The 22,853-nt window shown below is 54.1% G+C and overlaps 1 protein-coding gene and 1 long non-coding RNA gene across 2 annotated transcripts; both read left to right on the forward strand.

The window, feature by feature from the left end:
- Positions 1–5,794: 5,794 nt before the first annotated feature.
- Positions 5,795–7,310, forward strand: LOC120638895. Its single transcript, XR_005660927.1, has 2 exons — positions 5,795–5,991; positions 7,201–7,310. It is a non-coding gene; the product is annotated as an uncharacterized LOC120638895 (long non-coding RNA).
- Positions 7,311–14,356: 7,046 nt separating this feature from the next.
- LOC103167669 (pancreatic secretory granule membrane major glycoprotein GP2-like) lies at positions 14,357–21,956 on the forward strand. The gene is made up of 7 exons (XM_029080297.2): positions 14,357–14,713; positions 15,289–15,452; positions 17,516–17,761; positions 19,102–19,264; positions 19,862–19,943; positions 21,127–21,153; positions 21,619–21,956. The coding sequence occupies exons 1-7, from the start codon at positions 14,630–14,632 to the stop codon at positions 21,675–21,677; spliced, it is 825 nt and encodes a 274-aa protein (XP_028936130.2). The 5' UTR covers positions 14,357–14,629; the 3' UTR covers positions 21,678–21,956.
- Positions 21,957–22,853: the final 897 nt, after the last annotated feature.

Below are 22,853 nucleotides of genomic sequence, written 5' to 3' on the forward strand. Positions count from 1 at the left end.
TTTACAGATGAGGACACTGAGCCACAGAGAAGTAGAGTGGCTTGCCCAAATGACTCAGAAGGCAAGTGGTGGAGACAGGATTAGAACCTAGGTCCTTCTGACTTCCAGGCCCATAGTCTATCCACCAGAGAAGAAGCATGACCTAGTGGAAAGAGCCTGGGCCTGGAAGTCAGAGGACCTGGGTTCTAATCCCGGCTCTGCCAATTGCTTGCTGTGTGACCTCAGGCAAGTCACTTATCTTCCCTGTGCCTCAGTTCTCCCCTTCTCCTTTCTACTGAGACTGTCAGCCCTATGTGCGGCAGGGACTGTGTCCAACTTAATTGACTTGTATCTCACCCGTGAGCTTAGAACAGTGTTTGACGCATAGTAAGCACTTAACAAATGCCACAAAACAAACACTCTCTAAGGAGAAGCAGGAGGATTGATTGATTGAGGCGTTGACAGAGGGTAATCGATCAATAATATTGATTTAGGGCTCAATGAGGTCGGAGTCCTGTGAGTGCAGAACACTGAACTGGAGAGAATAAGGGAGGGAGAAACCCCGAATTCAGCCCAGAAGGAATTGAGAGCCTGACCGAAGAAAGGGACACCTGGGAGAGCGGAAAGGAGGAAGAAGGGGAGGAAAAGAGGGTCCCGAGACCCCTTTCCGCCCACCTTCCATTCTTACAGACTGTGATCAAAACTGGGAGTCCCTAGCTGTCCAAGCTGCCCCGGGGTGTGGCAATAGGAAGGAAAAATGACAGCAGTGTCGCTAGTGATTAGAACATGGGTTTGAGAATCAGAAGGACCTGGATTCTAATCCTGGCTCCGCCACTTATCTGCTGTGTGGCTGGGACAAGTCACTTCACTTCTCTGGGCCTCAGTTACCTCATCTGTAAAATGGGGATCAAGACTCTGAGCCCCAGGTGGGAGTGGACCGTGTCCAAACCGGTCAGCTTGCATTTACCCCAGTTCTTGGTACAGTTCCTGGCACGTAGTAGGCGCGTAATGCCATGAAAAATATAGATCTGCCTGCCCACAGTGGGTAGGAGGGTCTAAGATGGGGCAAAGTCTCTGAGACCAGCTGTGCAACGTACCCCTGGAAGAGTGTGATTGGCAGGGAGGGGTGGGGAACTTAGTCTTACCAGACTATATATTAGATGAAGAGGGGGAGGCGTCTAACTGGCCAATTCCTGCCCAATTGAGAAGCAGCGTGGCTCAGTGGAAAGAGCACGAGCTTGGGAGTCCGAGGTCCTGGGTTCGAATTCCTGCTCTGCCACCTGTCAGCTGTGTGACTCTGGGCAAGTCGCTTAACTTCTCCGTGTCTCAGTTACCTCCTCTGTAAAATGGGGATTAAGACTGTGAGCCTCACGTGGGGCAAACTGATTACCCTGTATCTCCCCCAGCGCTTAGAACAGTGCTCTGCACATAGCGCTTAACAAATGCCAACATTATTATTATTAATTCAGCACCCGTCCTGGCCCCTGTAGCCTCCTCATCGCTGACTGAGGGGTGTCCTGACCGTCAGGTGCGGCCTATTCTGGGGTCCATGGGGAATCAGGGAGTCAGGAGGTTGGGGGTCCCCAGGGCCTCTGCAATTGCCACTCGTGGGACAGGTTATCTGTCAGGTGGGAGGGGCTTCAGGCCCCCACATGGCCCCTGAGGGACTCCGGGTCGCCCCACCTCCCTCTCCCCTGGGATGGGCAGCCGGGCGGCCGTGGGAAGGACCGGGAGGGTGAGGCGGTGTTGCCACCGGGACAGCTCAACTGCTTCCGCCGGCCGGTGTTTCCCGGGCCGTGGACACGGCCCCACCACGACCGTGTCCAACGTGCCACATCTGAGGGGACTCGCCCAGCTTGCCCACGACCCGGCTCCAGGAGATCCCAAGGCCACCATTTCTGTGGCTGCTGCTCTTCAGAGCCTTGGAGACCCTGGGCAGTTAGGTGAGCGCCCCTAACTCGCCCCAGTGGGCCATCCCTCAGTGGGCCACCTGGTACTAGCTAAAGAGAAAGGGGGGCGGGGCGGGGATTCTCTCAGGAGGAGGGAGAGGGGCTCTCCAGGGGTCACGGGCACTGAAATGATGCCGCCACGAGCAGCTGAGTGGGGGTGACAGCCACGAATCACGGGGCGAGCTGACCTCCTCCCCTCCCAGAGGTCTGCCTGCTTGTTTGTCTGTCTGCCAGTCTGTCCCTGTCAGTCTGTTTATCCACTTTCTCTCTGTGCCATTCTGTGTGTCAGCCAGTTGCCTCAGCTTGAGTTCCCTCTCTGGAGCCCTTGGGGCTCTGGGCAGGGAGCAGGGAGGAAGAGAGGGATGAGGAGCTGAGGGGTGGGGGCCGAGACCAGTCCCGTTCACTCTCTCCCTCTCCCGGCTGAGGGGAACGGGGCCAGGGAGAGGGGACGGAACTGAAGCCCAGCCCCAAGGGTCCGGTGACAGCCGTCCGATTCTGTCCCCGCCACCTGCCCGAGGTGAGAGGGTGGTGACTGGCTGGACAGCCCTTCTCTTGCCCGCCGGAGTCTCCGCCGGGAGAGTGAGGCGATTGTTGGGCCTGGCCTGGCTCAGGACAGGGGGAGTGGGGCGGGGGGAAGGAGGGATGCAGCCAAAACTCTCACTTTCCACCCAGGATGCAGAATGGTCTGAGGTTTCATTTTCCCCCATTCTTAGAATGTTTCTTCTGCCTCCCTTACTTGCGGTTTCCCAATTTCAGCTCATCGTTCAGCGGCTGTTTGGTTGTCCTGCTGTCGCTCATTCTCCTCACGAGTGTCCACTCTAGACTGTAAGCTCATTGTGGGCAGGGAATGTGTCTATTTATTGTTTTACTGTACTTGCCCAAGCGCTTAGGACAGTGCTGTGCATACAGTAAGCGCTCAATAAATATGAATGAAGTGTCTCAACCAGCGTAACTTGTTGAAGGGCATCATAGCTTCGATGCCAGGAGACAGACTTGGATCCAGAATATAATCGTTCGTGACGTGATCTGGCCTTCTGTGACTGAGTAAGGCCCATAGGTGGCTCGGTGGAACAGCGCAGGGCTCTGCACACAGTAAGCGCTCAATAAATACGATTGAATGAATGAATGAATGTGAGCAGCCTTAGATCTCCCAGCCTTAGTGTCCACCTTGGTAGACTTCTATTTTTTGGCCTAGAACGGGATCCCTCGTTGCTGCCCAACACTTGTTGACCATCTTCTGAAGGATGTGCTGGCCTTCTTGATTCAGTTTTCTACTTCCTTGTCTATCATTCTATCACTGGCCAGAGAGCTGGTTATGCAGCTGATTTTTGGGGGGAGGCGGACAGTGTTTGCTAAGGATTTACTATGTACCTGGCACTGTACTAGGCACCGAGGTAGATAGAACTTAATCCGGTTGGACCCAGTCCAGGTCCCGCGTGGGGTTCACAGCCTTAATCCCCATTTTACAGATGAGGGAACCGAGGCCCAGAGGAGATAAGTGACACGGGTCACACGGGAGGCAAGTGGCAGAAACGGGGGCAGAATTTAGGTCTTGGGTCAACAGAAATTTTTGGCTGTGTGTAAAGCTTTCCTAGTGCAGGCTGACTGATCACTTTGGTTTTCTTTAGACTGATCGCCGGTCTGTAAGGCCCGGCTGGTTCCGTAAAGCAGTTTATTGTCATTTGTATGTCTTCTTGGGTATGTGCTTCTAGGTCACCGTCATCTACATACAGCAATCTTTGTGTAATAGTAGTAATGATAGTTTTTATTAAGCACATACTGTGTACAGAACATTGTACTTAGTATTGGGAAAGAATATACATTTGGGAGTTAGATGCGGTCCCTGTCCCTTGGGGGCCTCACAATATAAAAATAAAAGGGGGGGAGAGGGGACTGGTGAAAGACCTGTAAGGAGAGATGATGCAAAACACTAAAATGACATGAGGACACAATGGCTAGAGGAGCAGAATTTCAGGCTGTTGCAGTTTAAAATCCATCTGTGGCCACTATGACTGCTATGATGGCAACCACCTCAGGCCGGGCAGCTATGTCAAGGCTAAACTGGAAAACTTCCCTAGCTCACACCTCAGTAGCTCGGCTCCATCTCCGAATGATAGAGTTTTTGCCCTATTAGCCAGTCCCTTTCCAGAATATTCCTGGCGAGGAATGGAAAGAGATAGAGAGGTTTAGTCATTCATTCATTCATTCAATCATATTTAATGAGCGCTTACTGTGTGCAGAGCACTGGACTGAGGGCTTGGGAAGTGCAGTTCAGCAACAGAGACAATCCCTGCCCACAACGGGCTCACAGTCTGGATGCGGGGAGACAGACGTCAAAACAAGTAAACAGGCATCATTATAAATAAATAGAATTATAGATATAGCCACATCATTAATAAACAAGTCGAATTATAATGATAAATACGTACATATATACACAAGTGCTGTGGCACGGGGAGGGGGCTAGAGCAAAGGGAGCCAGTCAATTTGTAACTCGCCCACAGTGTTTCCACATACAACGGTTTGTGTTTATAACAGTGTGCATCTGTGTAAAACTAAGTGCCTTTGTGGAACGGGGTTTGTGTAGCTGTGCATGTCTGTGCATGTGAGTGTACGTTTGGACCCTGCTCTCTCTGCCTTTCTTGTTTCGGCGGCGCTCTCTCTGTCTTGTGCTGTCTGTCTCAGTGTGTCTTCCTCCGATGTCGTTGGCTCCGGCTCTCTCTCTGTCCCAACTTTCCAAGCCTGTGCCTGGCCCTTCCCCAGCCCTCTCTCTGTGCTCCCGGACTCTGGTCCCCTCGTCCACGCAGAGCTTTCTGGGAGGTGACGTCTGGGGGCGGGCGACCTCCTGGGGGACATCACGGAGGAGGGTCACTGCAAGTCACTAATGCCCCCTGCCCCAGCCAGGGGACACCAGCAGGCCTCCGATCCCTCTGACCCTGGTCTTCCCCTGGCCACAGCCACAGTACCATTTACATCATCGGGGTTGGGGATGCCACTGTCAACATGATCATCTACGCAGACCCCGAACACTGGCAGCCCCTCAAGGAAGACCACATCACCTTCAACACCCCTGTGTACCTGCTCATCCGGGCCAGCGGGATGGATCTGGATGCCCATGACCCACCCTTGGAGGAAGAGATTTACCACTCTGTGGAACAGAGGTAAGGTCGCGGCCTCTCCCATTGCCCTTGGCCCAGGGCTGACGTGGAAGGGGTCAGGGTTGGAACTGAAGGGTCCTGGATGACCTTCTCCAGGCCTGGGCCTCACCTCAAGAGCCCCCCTACTAGAGAGACCCTTCCTTTTGTCAAAAAGGGCTCCCTCCCCAGACCCGGTGCTAGTGCCCAGCTGTGGCTAAGCTCCATCTGATTGGTTCAGGGCACCCTGATGCCCCATGGCCCACACTGGTCACGGACCCCAGCGAGGTCCCCTACTCACTGGGGGGCTGATGCACTAACCCCACCCTCTTGGGTCTCCCGTTTTCCAGCATGGACCCCCGGGGGGGGGGGGACCCTGTGTGTTTTTGGGGCTCCCGGGACCTGGCCGGGGTTCGCACCCCTGGGGGGCCATTAACTCTGCGGCAGCTGTTTGATCAAAGACAGGGAAGGCACAAAGATCATCGCCAATGGGAACCTCTTGGAGGTGAAGATGGTTTTCCAGATGTTCCACTTCCACTTCAGTGTCATCCTGTACCTGCACAGAAGCATGAGGATTTACGATTTATAGGCAACCGTCAATACAACAAGGTGGGTGGACTGAGAGGGGGAGGCCCAAGCCTCCTGGGTGGGGCTGCCGGGGGCAGAACTTCTTGAGTCAGGGCTCCGGCTGATTGGTTATGTCATAAAGGCTGGGACTTCTGCTATCCTGCCTCCCCCAGGAATAGGTAGCTGGTCCTGGAGGCTACAGGGGGAAGCTTCAATTCCCATACTTCTGGCCCCACCTTGATGACCTTGTGGAACTGGGGAAGGGGAAGTGGTCATCTCCTGGAGTCCGGCCCCTTCTCCCTTGGAGGACCGGCCCCCACCGACCGAGCCAAGAGCCATGAAAACAAGAGCCGGGAAAGCTGGTGAGTGCGTGCCCCCAGCAATTAACAGTTCCATCGGCACGGATTCATTCCGTCATATTTATTGAGCACTAACTGTGTGCAGGGCACTGTACTAAGCGTTTGGGAGGGTACAGTACAGCAGTAAACAGACACATTCCCTGCCCACTGTGAGCTTACAGTCTATCTCCTAAGCCGGGTTGGAACGTCCGGCCTGCTGACTAAAGTCCGGGACCGGGCGGAGAAAGTAGCCGGCCCACTCCGTCTCTGGATTTCCCCCAGGTCTGCAGCGTGGCCTGGGGGCAGCGGGGACGTGATCGGCCAGCAGCCGACGACGTACGGACACAGACGGGAGAAAGAGTAGAGGAGATGAGGGCTTAGCCAGAGAAGGCCTTTTGGAGATGTGATTTTTAATAAGGCTTTGAAGGTGGGGAGAGCGGGGGGTCTTTATTATGAAGGGAGTGGGAGTTGCAGATCAGAGGCAGGGACATAGCCGAGATCGAGGTACAGAGAGTAGGTCGGTAACTGTGCCCCCCAGCGAGGACGGGAGGGAACCAGCCCTCTCAGTCCACCAGTCAATGGTATTGATTGGGCGCTTCCTTCCTCTGTGAATCCTTTCCAAGCACGGTCCAAACCCCAGACAGACCACGGCCGTTCGGGACCCGCAGGCGGCTCTGCCTTGGCCCAGGGCCGGGAAACAAACTCCCTCTTCCCCTCCCTCCCGTCTCCTCCAGGAAGGCCTCGCTGAATATGGGGGGCGGAACTAGGGGATCCTGGCCAACGCATATTACGCCGAGGTAGTGTCTCCTTTGTTAGAATCGGTCAATCGATGGCATTTGATTGCCGAGAAACTCAGTTTCACTGAAGCTTTATTCAGACAGCCTCCTCGCTGTGTGTCGTCCTCACCTGGTCTGATGCCGACATTGTCCTCCCTGCCTCCCTCCTGCCTGGAACTCCTTCCCCCGCCCAGCTGTCAGGCCCCAGTTCTCCCCAACTTCACTGTTCTTCTGAAATCACATCTCCTCCAGGAGGCCTTCCCTGACTCACCTCTCCTCTCTCCCCCTTGGATCCCTCCAACTGCCGCTTCAGTTTTTCCTTCCAACTTAGCACTTAGTTTCCATAATGCCGGAGCACCTGGAATGGAAGCTCTTCAAGGGCAGGAACCCTGCGGCCAGGGTACGCTCTGTAAAGTCCGGGCCCTGTGGACTCAATCACAGATCCTTGTCGTTTCAGGCCCCAGGGATAAAGGAAGCCCAGCGGGTCTGTACAGATTTATGAATCTGGATGCGATGTTTCAACCAGTACTTTTGCGTCGGGAGGAGTAAAAGCTGTGGGATGCAGGAGACCTGGGTTCTAATTCTGCTCTGCCACGGTCTTGCAGTGTGATGCTGGAGAAGTTACTTGACCTCTCGGGGCAAACCTTTCCCCACTCCCTGCAAATTGGAATGATGATCCTTCACCGTGTCTTTTGCTCCAAAACTGTTGGTGAGATGTTCCAGTTGGCTAAAGCCCCCGCCCCATTCCCATCTCTCCCAACCCCATTTCAGTTTGGGCTACATGTAAGGGTCTCTGCCTAAGCCTGCGTCCGTGGCCTCTTCTCCTCGCTCTCTCCCGGAAGTGTCTCCCTCTCCCCGCACCTTCTGGCTGCCTTAAATCCAATTTGGGGAATGACCTCAAGGAAGTCATCCAGTCTATCCCCCTGCCTCCAATTTGGTTACACTTCCTTTATTTTTTTTCCCAATCTAGGATCCTTGCCTCTATGGGTGCTCATCCTCATGGGAACGTTCATGGTGCACCTGAGATAAATGCCTTTCCCCCAAGAGGGGTAAACCACGCCCATCCGTTTCTCGCCTTTAAAAGCCAGAGTGACTCCTGGGTAACTTGGAAGACTTGGTCGGGGGTGAGCTCCAGGGGTGGGGCAGGTGTGTATGAGTCCTCTGGGTTCACAGCAGAAAACATTGGCCTCGGGGCCATCGGCTTTCTAAGTCCCCACAGCCCCGGCCTGGTCTCCTGTTCACCCACAAATCCACCTGATGCCGATGTCTCAGCATTGCATCCAGTAAAGTCCTCGAGCCCAACCACCTCTGTGTCAGATTGATATTTTGATGCCAACGCCAGGATCGCCATCTGGCCGGGGACTGCTTCATCTCCCCCAGATCCCTTCCTTGGGGATTCTGGGCATCTTACCGCTGCCCTGGCTGCTGATGACCACGGGCTCTGTGAGGCGGCTCGAGGCGCCAAAGGGGCCCCGATGGACAGAGATAAGCCACCTTGACGGCCTCTTCTCACAGCCAGAGTCCCCGAAGTTAGTCACAGCCCTTGATGTGGCCCTACCACGGCGTTACCCCCGGCCCCGCCACACACACACACACACCCACACCCAGGGAACCACTCACTGGCAGGTCCGGGCTTCCTGTGGCGGAAGGGTCAGGTCATCAAGGGTCCCAGGAGAGGCAAAAAAAAGTCAGTCCCCCAAGCAGGGTGACCAAGGGAGCACTTCTGAATGTTAAGGGACATTCTTCCCACCACACCAGGCTGTTCTAAGTCCCTCAATCAGTTCCCCACCTCCTATCTCATTTACCTTGCTGATCTATTACAACCCAATTCACCCACTTCGCTCCTCTAATGCCAATCTACTCACTGTACCCCCATCTCATCTCTCTCACCACTGACTCTTTTCCCTTGCCCAGTAGTTCCCTCTGGTCTGGACCTCCATCCCTCTTCTAATCAGGCAGAATATTGTCCTCTTCAAATTCAAAGCCTGGCTAAACTCACAATTCCTAGCCACGCTAGAGAAGCAGCGTGGCTCAGTGGAAAGAGCATGGGCTTTGGAGTCAGAGGTCATGAGTTCGAATTCCAGCTCTGCCACTCGTCAGCTGTGTGACTGTGGGCAAGTCACTTAACTTCTCTGTGCCTCAGTTGCCTCATCTGTAAAATGGGGATTAAGACTGTGAGCCCCACGTGGGACAACCTGATTCCCCTGTGTCTACCCCAGAGCTTAGAACAGTGCTCGGCACATAGTAAGCGCTTAACAAATACCAACATTATTATTATTATTATTATTATTATTAATTCCTCCAAAAGAACCTTCCCAACTAAGTCTTTATTCCCCTACTCCTTCTCCCTTCTGCATCACCTGTGCACTTGGATCTGTACCCTTTAAGCACTTGATATTCACCCCACCCCTAGTCCCACGTCACTTCTCTTCATAAACGTAATTTATTTTTATGCCTTCCTACCCCGCTGTACACTCCTGGTGAGCAGGGAACTGGTCTACCAATCCTGCTGTGTTGGAGTCTTCCAAGTGCTCAGTACAGTGCTCTGCACCCAGTAAGTGCCCAATAAGTGACGCCGATTGGGCGATTGATCGCTTGATGTGCTATGCTGACCGCCTGGTACCATCGGGACTCTGCGTTTGCCTTTTTGGTAACGTTAACAGGATTTATTACGGCTAAATAACAGGGAAGGGGAAGACTATCAGTCAGTCATTGGTATCTATTGAGCACCTACTGAGCTCTATATTGAGCACTTGGGAGAGTACAATTCAGTGGAGTTCATCGACTTGATCACTGCCCCCGGGGAGCTTACAAATTCCAAACTAGTTTACAAACTACTTTCCTTAAAGGCTTAATACTTCGGATCGATTGATAGCACAACGTTCTTCACTCAGTAAGCGCTCACTCAATACAATCGATTGATTGGGAAACAGACATTACAGAACTCATCTCTAATTTCTTTTAAAGCTTTCCCCGAGGAATGGACAGAACTCCAGGAATCTGAGTGGAAAATACCCCTCAGTAAATGAGTAGAATTTATCATGCCCCATTACTGTGTGCGGAGTTTCTCATTAAGCTCTTTGGAGAGCCGGTAGGCCCCATCCCTGTCTCCAGAGATTGCATCATCCATCGGCATTGACAGACAAAGGAATAATTCCCGGAGAGGAGGAAGATGTGATTAAGTATAAAAGTTGCTATCTAGGTAGGAGAGGGTGCAAATAATTACGTTCAGAAGTGCTCGGGGGTGCTGTGAGTCCACAAATATGTACGGGTTGCAGCAGTGTGGAGGTGGGGGCTGGAGAAAGTGAAATTCACCTGTTTTTTCAGCATTCAGTACCCCGGTCATGGGAGAGAACTCGGCATTTCTAGATGAGGGGGTAGAAGCTCATATTCAGACTAGTCCAGCCCCTTATATTTGGACAGTATGGCCCTGTCTTGCCCACCGTAGTCACCTTGTTGCTTACTGGGGCGGGGAAGTGTGGGGAGGGTCTCCTGATCCAACACGTGAGGCCTCCGAGGGGAGAGGGGTAGGAGATGGGGGGGTCCCCAGAGGCCCTGTGATTGCCACTCTCGAGACGGGCTGCCCATCAGGCAGAAGGGGCTCCAGGCCCCCACGTGGCCCCTGGGGGACTATGGCCCGTCCCCGCCACTCTCCCCCAGGATGGGTGGCCCAGGGGCCATGAGTAGATGAGGGCAGGCGAGGCGGGGTGCTACTGGGAGACCTCAGTTCCTTCCACCGGCCGGCGGTTCCCGTACCGTGGCCGCAGCCCCGCCGCTCCTGCGTCCAACGTGCCAGATCTAAGAAGACTCCCCCATTTCGGGCCATGACCCAGCTACAGGGTATCCTGTGGGCTCCGTTGCCCCTTCTGCCGCCGCTGCTGCTGCTGCTGGTCAGGGCCCGGGAGCCCCTGGATGGCTCAGGTGAGCACCCCAGATCTGCCCCGGGGCCAGTTGGCTCCCCTCACGGGTGGCCCTCCTCTGACCAGAGAGAAGAGAGAGCGGAGATCCTCTGAGAGGGAGGGAGTGGCCGGAAAGGATCCCCCCGGTGCTGGGGTCCGCCAGTCTGTCGGCTTTCCCGGCCGCCGGTCTCCCTGACTGCTCGTCCATCTGCCTGCCTCTCTACCTCCGTTGCCCCAACGTGGCATCACCTCTCCCGTTCCTCTAGGGCCCGTGGGCAGGGAGTGGAGTCGGGGAGAGGATTGAGAGGCTCGGGGGTGGAGGCTGAGGCCCGTCCCGGGCTCTCCCTCCCCCCACCCCAACTGCAGAGGCGGGTGTGAGGTTAGGGGCAGGTGAGAGAAGGGAGGGAACTGAGCCCCGGGGTGGGGCTGGGACCCTCTGACTCTCGAGGTCCGGTTCTGTTCCCGTGAACTGCCCGGAACCACCGAGGTGAGGGGAAGGAGCGGGGTCTGGGTTTTGGATGGCTGGACCCACCCCCCACCCCTTGCCCAAATATCGCCAAGATCCGCCCTTTCCTCTCCACCCAAACGGCTACCTTACTGTTACGGGCTCTCGTTATATCCCGGCTAGACTACCGTGTCAGCCTTCTCTCTGACCTCCCTTCCTCCTCTCTCGCCCCGCTCCGGTCTATTCTTCACTCCGCTGCCCGGCTCATCTTCCCGCAGAGACGATCTGGGCATGTCACTCCCCTTCTTAAACAACTCCAGTGGTTGCCTATCGACCTCCGCTCCAAACAAAAACTCCTCACTCTAGGCTTCGAGGCTCTCCGTCACCTTGCCCCTTCCTACCTCTCCTCCCTTCTCTCTTTCTACCGCCCACCCCGCACGCTCCGCTCCTCCGCCGCCCACCTCCTCGCCGTCCCTCGGTCTCGCCCGTCCCGCCGTCGACCCCCGGGTCGCGTCCTCCCGCGGTCCCGGAACGCCCTCCCTCCTCACCTCCGCCAAACTGATACTCTTCCCCTCTTCGAAACCCTACTTAAAACTCAATCCTCCGAGAGGCGTTCCCAGACTGAGCTCCTCTTCTCCCTCTACTCCCTCTGCCATCCCCCCTTTACCTCTCCGCGGCTAAAGCCTCATTTTCCCCTTTTCCCTCTGCTCCTCCACCTCTCCCTTCCCATCCCCACAGCACCGTACTCGTCCGCTCAACTGTATATATTTTCGTTACCCTATTTCTTTTGTTAATGAATTGTACATCGCCTCGATTCTATTTAGTTGCCATCGGTTTTTACGAGATGTTCTTCCCCTTGACGCTGTTTATTGCCATTGTTCTCGTCTGTCCGTCTCCCCCGATTAGACTGTAAGCCCGTCAAACGGCAGGGACTGTCTCTATCTGTTGCCGACTTGTTCATCCCAAGCGCTTAGTACAGTGCTCTGCACATAGTAAGCGCTCAATAAATACTATTGAATGAATGAGCGGGGAGGGTGTTGGCACTGATCTGGCTGTAGGGCAGCAGAGGGAGGGAGAGAGGGATAGTGGAGGGCAGCCTGCCCAGCAACTACCTCTGCTTTCCTTTGACCAGTACTGCCAGAGACTCCAGCTCTGGGGACCACCCGGACCCCCACCGGGATAGGCCCGAAGCAGACTGCGCCCGAGTGGGCCACCGCGCCGGAGGGACCGACGGGAATCACCGCAGCCCCTCCGGCAGAGCCCGGGACCACCGGAACTGAGAGCGAGGCGCCTGAGAGGGCCACGGCCCCTTTGCCCCAAACCCTCCCTTTGACCTCTATCCCCTTGGCGCAGACAGACGTAGCTCCCGTGCCCTCCACCCTTCCAACTGCCCCCAACCCCACGGCACTGACAGGGACCGCTTCCGCGCCACCCGCCCTCCCTTCGACCCCAACCCCCACGACACAGACTGACACGGCCCAGACCACCCCCACCCTACCGGATGCCCCCCTCTCCGTGGTTCAGACGGGCACCCCCCCTACACTACCCACCCTCCCTGTGACCCCAACCTGCCAGGCACAGACCGGCACCATTTGGATGACCACGACGGAGAAGGTCTCCGAGTCAAGCCAATCTCCAGTCCCGACTCCGGAAGCGTCCTCTCCAGCGTCTCCCAGAGCCACCGACCCTGCCGGGACCGGGACACTTGTGACCAAACCGGTCATAGAGTTAACGGAGGAGTATTTCTGTCAGCCGGATGAGTTTATGAGCTTCGTCCCTGAGCCACACTGTGCCTGCAATAGCAGCTACTATTATGGAAAGGGTAAGTGATAATAATAATGATTATGGTATTTGTTAAGTGCTTATTATGTGTCAAGAATTGCTCTGAGTGCTGGGATAGGTACAGGCTAATCAGGTTAGACACTGTCCCTGTCCCATATAGGGCTCTCAGTTTAATTATCAATCGACTATTCCATTGTATTGCAATGAGTTGTATTTACTGAGTACTTACAGTGTGCAGAACACTGTACCCAGCACTTGGGAGAGTACAGTTGAACAATATTATAGACATTTTCCCTAATCATAGTGAGCTTACAGTCTAGAGGTGGAGACAGACATTAATATAAATGAATAAATGATGGATATTTACAAATGTTCTTTGGGGCTGGGTGGGGGGACGAATAAAGGGAGCAGATCTGGGTGACGCAAAAGGGAGTGGGAGAAGAGGAAAGAAGGGCTTAGGGAAGGCCTCTTGGAAGAGGTGCGCCATCAATTAGGATTTGAAGGCGGGGAGAGTCGTTGTCTGTCGGAGCTGAAGAGGGAGAGCGTTCCAGGCCAGAGGCAGGATGTGGGCGAGAGGTCGGCAGCGAGATATAAGAGATCGAGATAAACTGAGTAGATCGGCATTAGAGGATTGAAGTTTGTGGGCTGGGTTGTAGCAGGAGAGTAGCGAGGTGAGTGAGGTAGGAGAGGGTGAGGTGATTGAGTGCTTTAAAAACCAATGGTTAGGAGTTTCTGTTTGAGGCGGAGGTGGATGGGCAACCACCACCTGAGGGTCTTGAGGAGTGGGGAAACGTGGCCCGAATGTTTCTGTGGAAAAATGATCTGGGCAGACGAGTGAAGCACGGACTGGACTGGACTGGGAGGCCAGCGGGGAGACTGATCTCGTAATCGGCATGGGCTAGGATAAGTGCTTGGATTAACGCGATAGTTGTAAGAGTGGAAGGGAGAACAGGTATGGATGCCCCATTTTATAGTTGAGGAAACTGAGGCCAAGAGACGTGAAGCGACCTATTCAAGGTCACACAGCAGACGAGTGACGGAACGAGGTTGAGGACTCTGGTCCTCGGACTCCCAGGCCCGTGCTCTTTCCACTAGACCTGGCTACTTCCCTGTAGGTAGGTTTCCGGGGAAAGCATCCAGGGTCAGACCGCGGCACCCAGCTTCCAGGGAAGATCCCAAGCTCACCAGACCATGGGTTAAGCGTCTGGGGAGCAGGTGGTCCCAAGGTGGGACCTCCAAGCCCTGCTCAGGCTTTGGGGAGCCACCAGGTGAAGGATCCAGAAGGATCGCGACTGACAGCCACCCCTCTTCTTTCTCCTCCTCTGCTTCCTCTTCCTCCTCCTCTTCCTACTTCTCCTCTTCCTCTTCCTCTCCTTCTCCTTCTACTCCTCCTTGGCCTCCTTGTCCTTCTCCTCTTCTCCTTCTCCACACCTCGCCCTCCTCCTTCTTCTCTTGGTCCCCCAGGAAACTGGGGGCCTTTCTGGATGGTGCCCCAGGGCTGGTTAAGAAAATGATCCTGAGATGAGAGTAGACACCAACTCACTGACAGTTTCTCAGGTTGCTGGGATTTGTAAGGCAAGCGGAAGGCCAGAGTCTGTGTAAATGCCCTTGTCATAATCCTGCTGATCTCCTCTTTAGACATTTCAGAAATTCTATACAGTTTTCATTGCTACAGTGAAGAAATAGAGGTGCAGCTGTACCTGTGTTTCTTAGAGATATTTAACTTCAGCCTGAATTCCCCACCCTTCCCGGACTGTCATATGGAGAAAGGGAATTTTTATGGGATGAAAACCATCACCTTCATTATGGAGAAGAAGAAAGGAGCATGTGGACTTGTGTTACAGGTGACTGTGGGCCAAAGGACAGGTGGGTCTCCTGAGCGTAGGCCATGGAGGGGAAGGCGGGAGGGTCCATCAGGGCTGGGCATCTGGGGGAATGTGGGCTGCGTTGATCTTCTAGGAAGGTGAAGGAGAAGGTGATGAGGCGGGAGCGTCCATCTGGTCTTGGTCTGGTGTGGAAGGTGGGGAGGGAGGGCCCAATTCTGTCTGCTTGGACAGAGTCCATCTGGCCTGGGCTCCTGGGTGGGGAGGGAAGGAGGGCAGGAGGTGGGGCAGGTGGGTTCATCTGGACGGGGTCGTGGGGGGAAGGCAAGGTGGGAGGATCCACCTGGCCCAGGTCCTGGGGGGAAGATGGGGTGGATTGATCCACCCGGCCCAGATTTTGGGGGGAAGGTGAGGTGGAAAGTTCCACTTGGCCCAGGTCCTGGGACGGAGTCGGGGTTGTGAGAGCAGGAAAGGAGGTTCCACCTGGCATCGACCATATGGGTGATTGGGCGGGGAAGGACTGGGTGGGCGGGTTGGGCCACTGGGCTGGCCCATGGCTGAGGTCTGAGAGAGTCTGCTGGACATGTGCATCACAGAATAATGGCACCCACATGCTGTACACCCTGACCTTACGGCTGCCCTCCGCCCCTTTCGGATCCACCGCCAATACGCTCTCCAGCAAGTTGAGGATCACTTGTGCCTACCTGCTGGTGATGGTGAAACAGACAGAGACAATTCCCAGAATGCTCACCCCCTTCACGTGAGTCCCACCTTCTCTCCCCCTCAGCTCATCTCTCTCCTCCTCCTCCTCGAGATGCAGTGTGGCTTAGTAGAAAGACCTCGGGCTTGGGAGTCAGAGGTCGTGGGTTCGAATTCTGGCTCCGCCACTCAACTTCTCTGGGCCTCACTTACCTCATCTGTAAAATGGGGACTAAGACTGTGAGCCCCACGTGGGACAACCTGATAACCTTGTATCTACCCCAGTGCTTAGAACAATGCTTGGCATACAATAAGTCCTTAACAAATACCATCAATATTATCCTCTCCTCCTGCTCCTCTTCCTTTTCCTCAGACTATGTTGCACAGGACATCTGTCCTGCCCAGCCAACGTGTCTCCAAAGAGGGCAACCATGACATTCCTCTGCACCCATCTTCCTGAGACCCCCCCCCCCCCACCACAAACACCAAATCTCCCTTGTCCAACCCTGACAGTGGTCCGGCATGACCCACCCAAACCCTCCCCTCTTCTCTTTTCAGACTCTTCTCCAGTGACCCAGCAGGCTCCATCCATCACCCCCAACCTTTCCCTCCAGATCCTAACCTTCTCTTAGGGGTCGTCATCCTTCTCCTCTTCCTCACCAGCCATTGTTTTGGCGTTCACTCTCTGTGCCCAGAACTACGCTAGGCGGCACGGGGAATCACCAGAGGGGAATAGGACACTGTCCTTAAAGTTCACATCTCCTTGTGGGGGAGATTGGTCTCCCCAGAACCAGATCCTGTAGCCAGATGAGAGGGGCCAAAGCCTGAGATTTCAATCCGAGCCGCTCAGATAGGAGAAATCCAAACGTGAGATTCTCTGGAACATGTCAATCAATTCAATAGTATTTTTTTGAGTGCATACCCTGTGCAGAGCACTGTACTAAGCACTTGGGAAGGTACCATAGACTTAGTGGAGCGTGGTCCCTTCCCGCAAGGAGCTTTTGACCCGGCAGGGGATACGGGCACTGAAATGACTGACAGGAGAAAGGGCACTCACACCCCAAACATCAGCCCGGTCTGGGGCTGAGGCCAGGCACCAGGTGCAAACCGTCCACGGGGGCGACGGGGGTGGCGGGGATCTACGGCTACGTCAACCACTGTGTCTCTGGATGAGGGTATAATTGCATCTATGTCTACGTTTCCATAACTGTATGGATACCTGTATGAGTGTGTTCCCCATCCGTCAAATAGTCCATCAGTAAGTGTACCCCTGTACACTGTACCCCTGGGAGCGTACAACAGAATTGGTAGAATCATTTCCTGTTCACAAGGAGCTTATAGTCTAGCGGGGAAGACAGGCATTAATATAAATTATGGACATTTATGAAACTACCATGGGGCTGAGGTTGGAGTGAGTGTGATTGCTTAAAGGGTACGGAGCCAGGTGCGCGGGCGACACAGAAGAGAGAAGGAGTAGGGGAAATGAGAGCTTAGCCAGAGAAGGCTTCCCGGAAAGGATGAGATTTTAATAAGGCTTGGAAGGTGGGGAGAGCGTGGGATCTGTATTACGAAGGGAGAGGGAGTTGCAGGCCAGAAGCAGGATATGGGCTAGGCGATGACATAGATGAGATCGAGATACAGAGAGTAGGTTGGCGTTGGAGGAGCAAAGCTTACGGGTCAGGTTGAAGTAGGACATCAGCAAGGGAGAGGGGGAGAGTTGACAGATAGGTCTAAACTCCAACCGTAAGGAGTTTCAGATTGACGCAGAGGGGGTTCATCCCTCTCTTTGCTCCCTGCCCCCCGTTGTTTCACTCTGCCACACTCTCCCTGTCTCGTACTGTCTGTCTCTGCGTGTCATTCTCCAGCGACCGTTGGCTCCATCTCTCTCCCCGTCGGGCCTTTCCAAGCCTGCGCCTGGCCCCGCCCCAGCCCTCTCTCTGTTCTCTCAGACTCCGGTCCCCTCATCCACGCGGAGCTTTCTGGGAGGCGACGTCTGGGCGTGGGCAGCCTCCTGGGGGATGCCCCAGGGGATGGTGGCTGCAAGTCACCGATGCCCCCTGTCCCCTCCAGAGGACCCCAGAGGCCCTCTGATTCCTCTGACCCTGGTCTTCCCCCCACCCACAGCTACATACAGACCTTCGTCATTGGTTTGGGAGGTGTCGTCATCACCATGAGCATCTATGCCGAACCTGACTACTGGCAACTCCGGCAGAATGACAACATCACCCTGAACACCCCCGTGTATCTGCTTATTCGGGCCAGCAGCGGCTCCCCGAAGGATTTTGTCCTGGTGGTCGAATCACTCTTCATCAGCAATCAGTCCACCTATGAAAGTTTGGAAAAAGATGTTTACTACTTTTTGAAACAGAAGTAAGGCCTCAGGCAAACAATCCACTGTCTATACTGAGCACCTGGAGCATACAGAGCTCAGTACTAAGGGATCCCTCTTATGTAGGCTGCCCCTCCTTTTTAGATCTTTCTCTCTTAGGCTGAGATACAAGATAAGTTGGTTGGTCTCTGTCTCACAAAGGGCTCACGGGGTAAAGCGAAGGGAGGAGAATGTAATCCCCATTAATGCTGTGGAGGAAAAACCAACGGGTTTGGATGTAACTTGTGAGTGGGGAATCAAGCATAATCAGTTAATGGAGCAATCAATCAGTGGTAACTATTGAGCACCTTTACTACCCTTTACTAGTCCACCTTCGACCCTAAATCACTTAACTTTCATATCCATAATTTCTTGACTTAAATTCCTGTCTCTCTGCCTAGACTTTAAGGGCCTTGTAGGCAGGCAACATGCCAACCAACTCTATTGTAAGGCCCTCTCCTAAGCGTTTAGTATAATGCCCTGCAAACAGTAAGCACTCAACAAGTTCAGTCGATTGATTGAGCACAGTACTGTGTACTTGGAAGAGTATAGTGCGACAGAGTGGACACGTCGTCCGCCCGCCCATATTGTCAGCCCGCAAAGAGCTTCCAGTCCAGAGGAGGAGCCCACGTTGCTGGCTTCAGAAACAGGAAGGATGATGGTGTCGGCAGCGGGGATGGGAGAGCTGAGTGGAGGAGAGGTTTGGAGAGGGTCAATTAGAGCCAGCAGGACACCCCCATGGAGAATCGGAGGCGAAAAGGAAAGATTCCAGATGGAGGGCCTGGCGGCGGGACCTGGTGGATAGAGCATGGGTCAAGGAGTCAGAAGGACCCGTATTCTAATCCCAAGTCTGCCCTAAGTCTGTTGTGTGACCTTGGGCAAGTCACCTAACTCCTCTATGCCTCAGTAAAATGGGGATTAGGACTGTGAGCCCTATGTGATACATGGACTCTGTCCAACCTGGTTACCTTGTATCTACCCCAATGCTTAGAACAGTGGCTGGCACGTAGTAATCACCAGACAAAAACCTTAAAAATAAAGCACCTAATTTTCCCACTGCCAAACCGTATCCCAAGGGCCCCAAGGGGAGAGACCCCCCGATTTGTCAGGAGGGTGCCCCAGACCCCCGTGACTTGAACCGGTGTCCGGATCACGGCTCCTCGGCCTGGCCCCATCCGATTAGCCGAGAGTGCCTTGATCCCTCCTGGCCTACACCCAGGATGGACCCAGCGGGGCTTGATATATAGGTACGGAGGCGGGGGGGGGGAGACAAGCCAGGCCCACCCCCACAGGCCTCCCATTTGTCAGCTCACACCCTCAGGGCCATTGTCTCTGCTTGCAGCTGCCCCATCAAAGGCAGGAAGGATATAATGTTAATTTCCAACGGGAACTCCAAGGCGGTGAAGATAGGCTTCCGGATGATCCGCCTCCACTCCAGCGACTTTCTGTACTTTCACAGCAGAGTGAGGGTGTGTGTTGAAAACGAAGCCCTTCAGTGTGTGAAGGTGAGCAGAGCAGTGGATCGGGAGAAGCCACGTGGACGTGGAAAGAGCAAGGGACTGGGAGTCAGAGGACCGGGGTTCTAATCCCAACTGCCACTTGTCTGTTCCGTGAATTGTGGCCAGCTGCTTAATTTCTCTGCGACTCATTTGTAAAATGATGGGTATTCAATCCTATTCCCTCCTACCTAGACTCTGAGGCTTATAGGGGACAGGAACTCTGTCCATCCTGATTATCTTGGAATCTACCGAGCACTTTATACATCGTGTGGTACATAATAAGTGCTTAACAAGTCATCAATTATTAGGGAGGGCCAAAATTCTAGAGAGGGGCTTCTGGGGAGGGAACTTTCTGGGCCAGAGCTCCGGGTAGTTGTCTTTAGTGATGTCTACGGGCCGGGGTCTCTGGCTCTCCTATCCCTCCCCTGAGAGTGTCAACCTAGCCGAACCGAAGGGCCACTCTGGGGACCTGGAGGCCGCGTAGAACGAGGCAGGGACCGGCCTATGAGGACCGGCCTTCATTTCCCGCCCGGAGCTTGGCCCCAGAGCCTGGGACCAGGAGGGAGAAGGAGCCGGCTGACCCTGTCTCTGGATCTCTCCCAGGACTGCAGCAGCTCTGATCATCCCAAAAGGAGCATGGGCAGTGAAACCTCCCTGCTGAGCTACGGACCGGTGTGGGTCGAAGGTAACTGTGCCCGCCGGCAAGGAGGGGCGGGAGCCGGGCCTCTCTGCACACCTTAATCAATCCATCAGTCCATTAGCCAATGGTGTTTATTGGGTGCTTCCTCCCTCTTTGAATCTTTTCCAAACACTGACCAAACCCAGCCAGGCCACAGCTATTCAGCTCCTTCAGGCAGCTCCTCCTTGGCCCAAGGCAGGGGAACAATCTCTCTCTTCCCTTCCCTCTCGCCTCCTCCTCGAAGCCCTCACTAATTAGGGCAGTCAGGGACAGTGAATCCTGCCCAACACATACTATGCTGAGGAATTGTTAAAATTAGTCAACCAATGGTATTTGGATGCCGAGAGACTCAATTTCACTGAAGCCTTTCCAGACAGCTTCCTAGCTGTGTCTCTTCCTCACCTGGTCCAATGCCAACATCAGCGTGGCTCAGTGGAAAGAGCCTGGACTGGGGAGTCAGAGGTTCGAATCCCAGCTCTGCCACTTGTCAGCTGTGTGACTGTGGACAAGTCACTTCTCTGTGCCTCAGTTACCTCATCTGTAAAATGGGGATTATCTGGGAGCCTCACGTGGGACAAACTGATGACCCTGCATCTACTCCAGCACTTAGAACAGTGCTCTGCACATAGTAAGCGCTTAACAAATGCCAACATAAACATCATCATCATCGTCCCAGCCTCCCTCCTACCTGGAACTCTCTCCCCTTGCTCAGCTGACAGGTCCCAGATCTCCCCAGCTCCAGAGTCCTTCTGAAATCACATCTCCTCCAGGAGGCCTTCCCTGACTCACTTCTTATCTCTTCCCTTTGTATCCCTCCACCTATTTCAGTTTTTCTTCCCAACTTAGCACTGACGATTCCACGACGCTGGGGCACCTTGGTGCTCCTTAGAAAGGAAGCTCCTCAAGGAATGAATCATTCATTCATTCGGTTGTTTGATTGAGTGCTTACTGTGTGCAGAGCACTGTACTAAGAGCTCGGAATGTACAATTTGGCGACAGACAGAGACAATCCCTGCCCAGCAATGGGTTCACAGTTTAAAAAGGGGAGACAGACAGCAAAACAAAACAAGTAGAGAGAGATCAATACCATCAAGATAGATGAATAGAATCCCGCTGGCTGGGTGGGCTCTATGCCGTCCAGTCCCTATGGACTCAATCCACAGTAAATCACAAATTCTTGTCATTTCAGGCTCCAGGAACAAAGGAAGCCCAGCAGGTCCGTATAGACGTATGACTCTGGATGTGCTATTTTAACCAGTACTTTTGGGTGGGGAGGAGTAAAAGCAGTGGGATGCTGGGGTCCTGGGTTCTACTTCTGACTCTGCCACTGTTTTGCTGTGGGATCCTAGATCAGTTACTTGACTTCTCTCTTTTCCCTCCACTGGAATTTGGAATGATGACCCTTCACCATGTCTTTTGCTCCAAAGCTGTTGGCAACCTATTCCAATTTGGCTGCGGCCCGTTCCGCTCCCATCTCTCCAAACATCATTTCAGTATGGGGTGCGTGTATGGGAATTTGCATAACCCGGCCTCCACAGCCTCTCTCCCAGAGGTTTCTCCCTCTCCCTGCACCTTCCGGGTGCCTTGAATCCAATTTGGGGAATGACCTCGAGGAAGTCATCCAGTCTATCCCTCCTGCCTCCGAGTTGGTTACACTGCTTTAATTTTTTTCCCAATCCAGGTTCCTTGTCATTGTGGGCCCTCATCCTCACGGGAACCTTCATGATGCACCTGAGATAAATACCTTTCCCCCAAGAGGGGTAAACCACGCCCATCTGCTTCTCGCCTTTAGAAACCAGAGTGACTCCTGGGTAACGTGGAAGACTTGGTGGGGGGAGAGTTTCAAGGTTGGGGCAGGTGTGTGTAAGTCCCCTGGGTTCAGAGCAGAGCACGCTGGCCTCGGGGCCACCGGTTTTCTTAGTCAATTCCCCACAACCTCGTTCTGGCCTCCCGGTCACCCCCAAATCTGCCTGGTGCCAGGATCTCAGCGCTGCAACCAATAAAGTCCTCAAAGCTGAACACCGTAGTGTGAGATTGGTATTTTGATGCCAACGCCAGGATCTCCGTCTTGCCAGGGGTTTGGGGGCATCTTGCTGCTGGCCTGGTTGCAGATGCCCCCGGTTTCTGCGAAGCTGCTCGAGGTACAAAAGGGACCATGATGGGCACAGTCTCGCCACCTTGACCTTCCTTCCCTTCTTACATACCGGAGTCACTGCACTTGGTCACAGCCCTTGGCCCGGGCCTACCACAGTCTGGCCCTGCCGTCCCCACCACAAACACCCAGGGCACCACCCCCTGGCAGGGCCAGGCTGCCCGTGGAGGGAGGGGGGTCAGGTCATCCAGGACCCAAGGAGAGGCAGATGGCACATCAATCTCCCACAGAAAGTGGCCAAAAGGAATGTTTCTGAAAGTTAAGGATTGTTCTTCGCACCACACCACTCGGTTCCGATATAAGGCCTTCAATTAGCTCCCCACCCCTTGCCTTACCTACCATGCTGATCTACTGCAACCCACTCCACATATTTTGCTCCTCTAATACCAACGCACTGCACTCCCACCTCATCTCTCTTCCCACCTACCCCTTAACCACATCCTCCCTCTGGTCTGGAACTCTCTTCCTCTTCTAATCGGACAGAATATTGTTTTCCTCAAACTCAAAGTTTTGCTAACCTCAAAATTCCACCAAGAGGCCTTTTTCAACTAATTAGTCCCCTTATTCCTTATTCCCCTACCACCTCTCCCTTCTGAGTCGTCTGTGCATTTAGTTCTTTACCCTTTGAGCACTTGATATTCACCCCATCCCCAGTCCCACAGCACTTCCGTTCGTATATGTAATTTATTTTAACGTCTCTCTCCCCCTCTAGACTATAAATTCCTGGTGGTCGGGGAATAGGTCTACCAACTCTGTTGTATTTA

This window comes from Ornithorhynchus anatinus, chromosome 16 (assembly GCF_004115215.2).
Source record: "Ornithorhynchus anatinus isolate Pmale09 chromosome 16, mOrnAna1.pri.v4, whole genome shotgun sequence".
NCBI classification, from domain to species: domain Eukaryota; kingdom Metazoa; phylum Chordata; class Mammalia; order Monotremata; family Ornithorhynchidae; genus Ornithorhynchus; species Ornithorhynchus anatinus.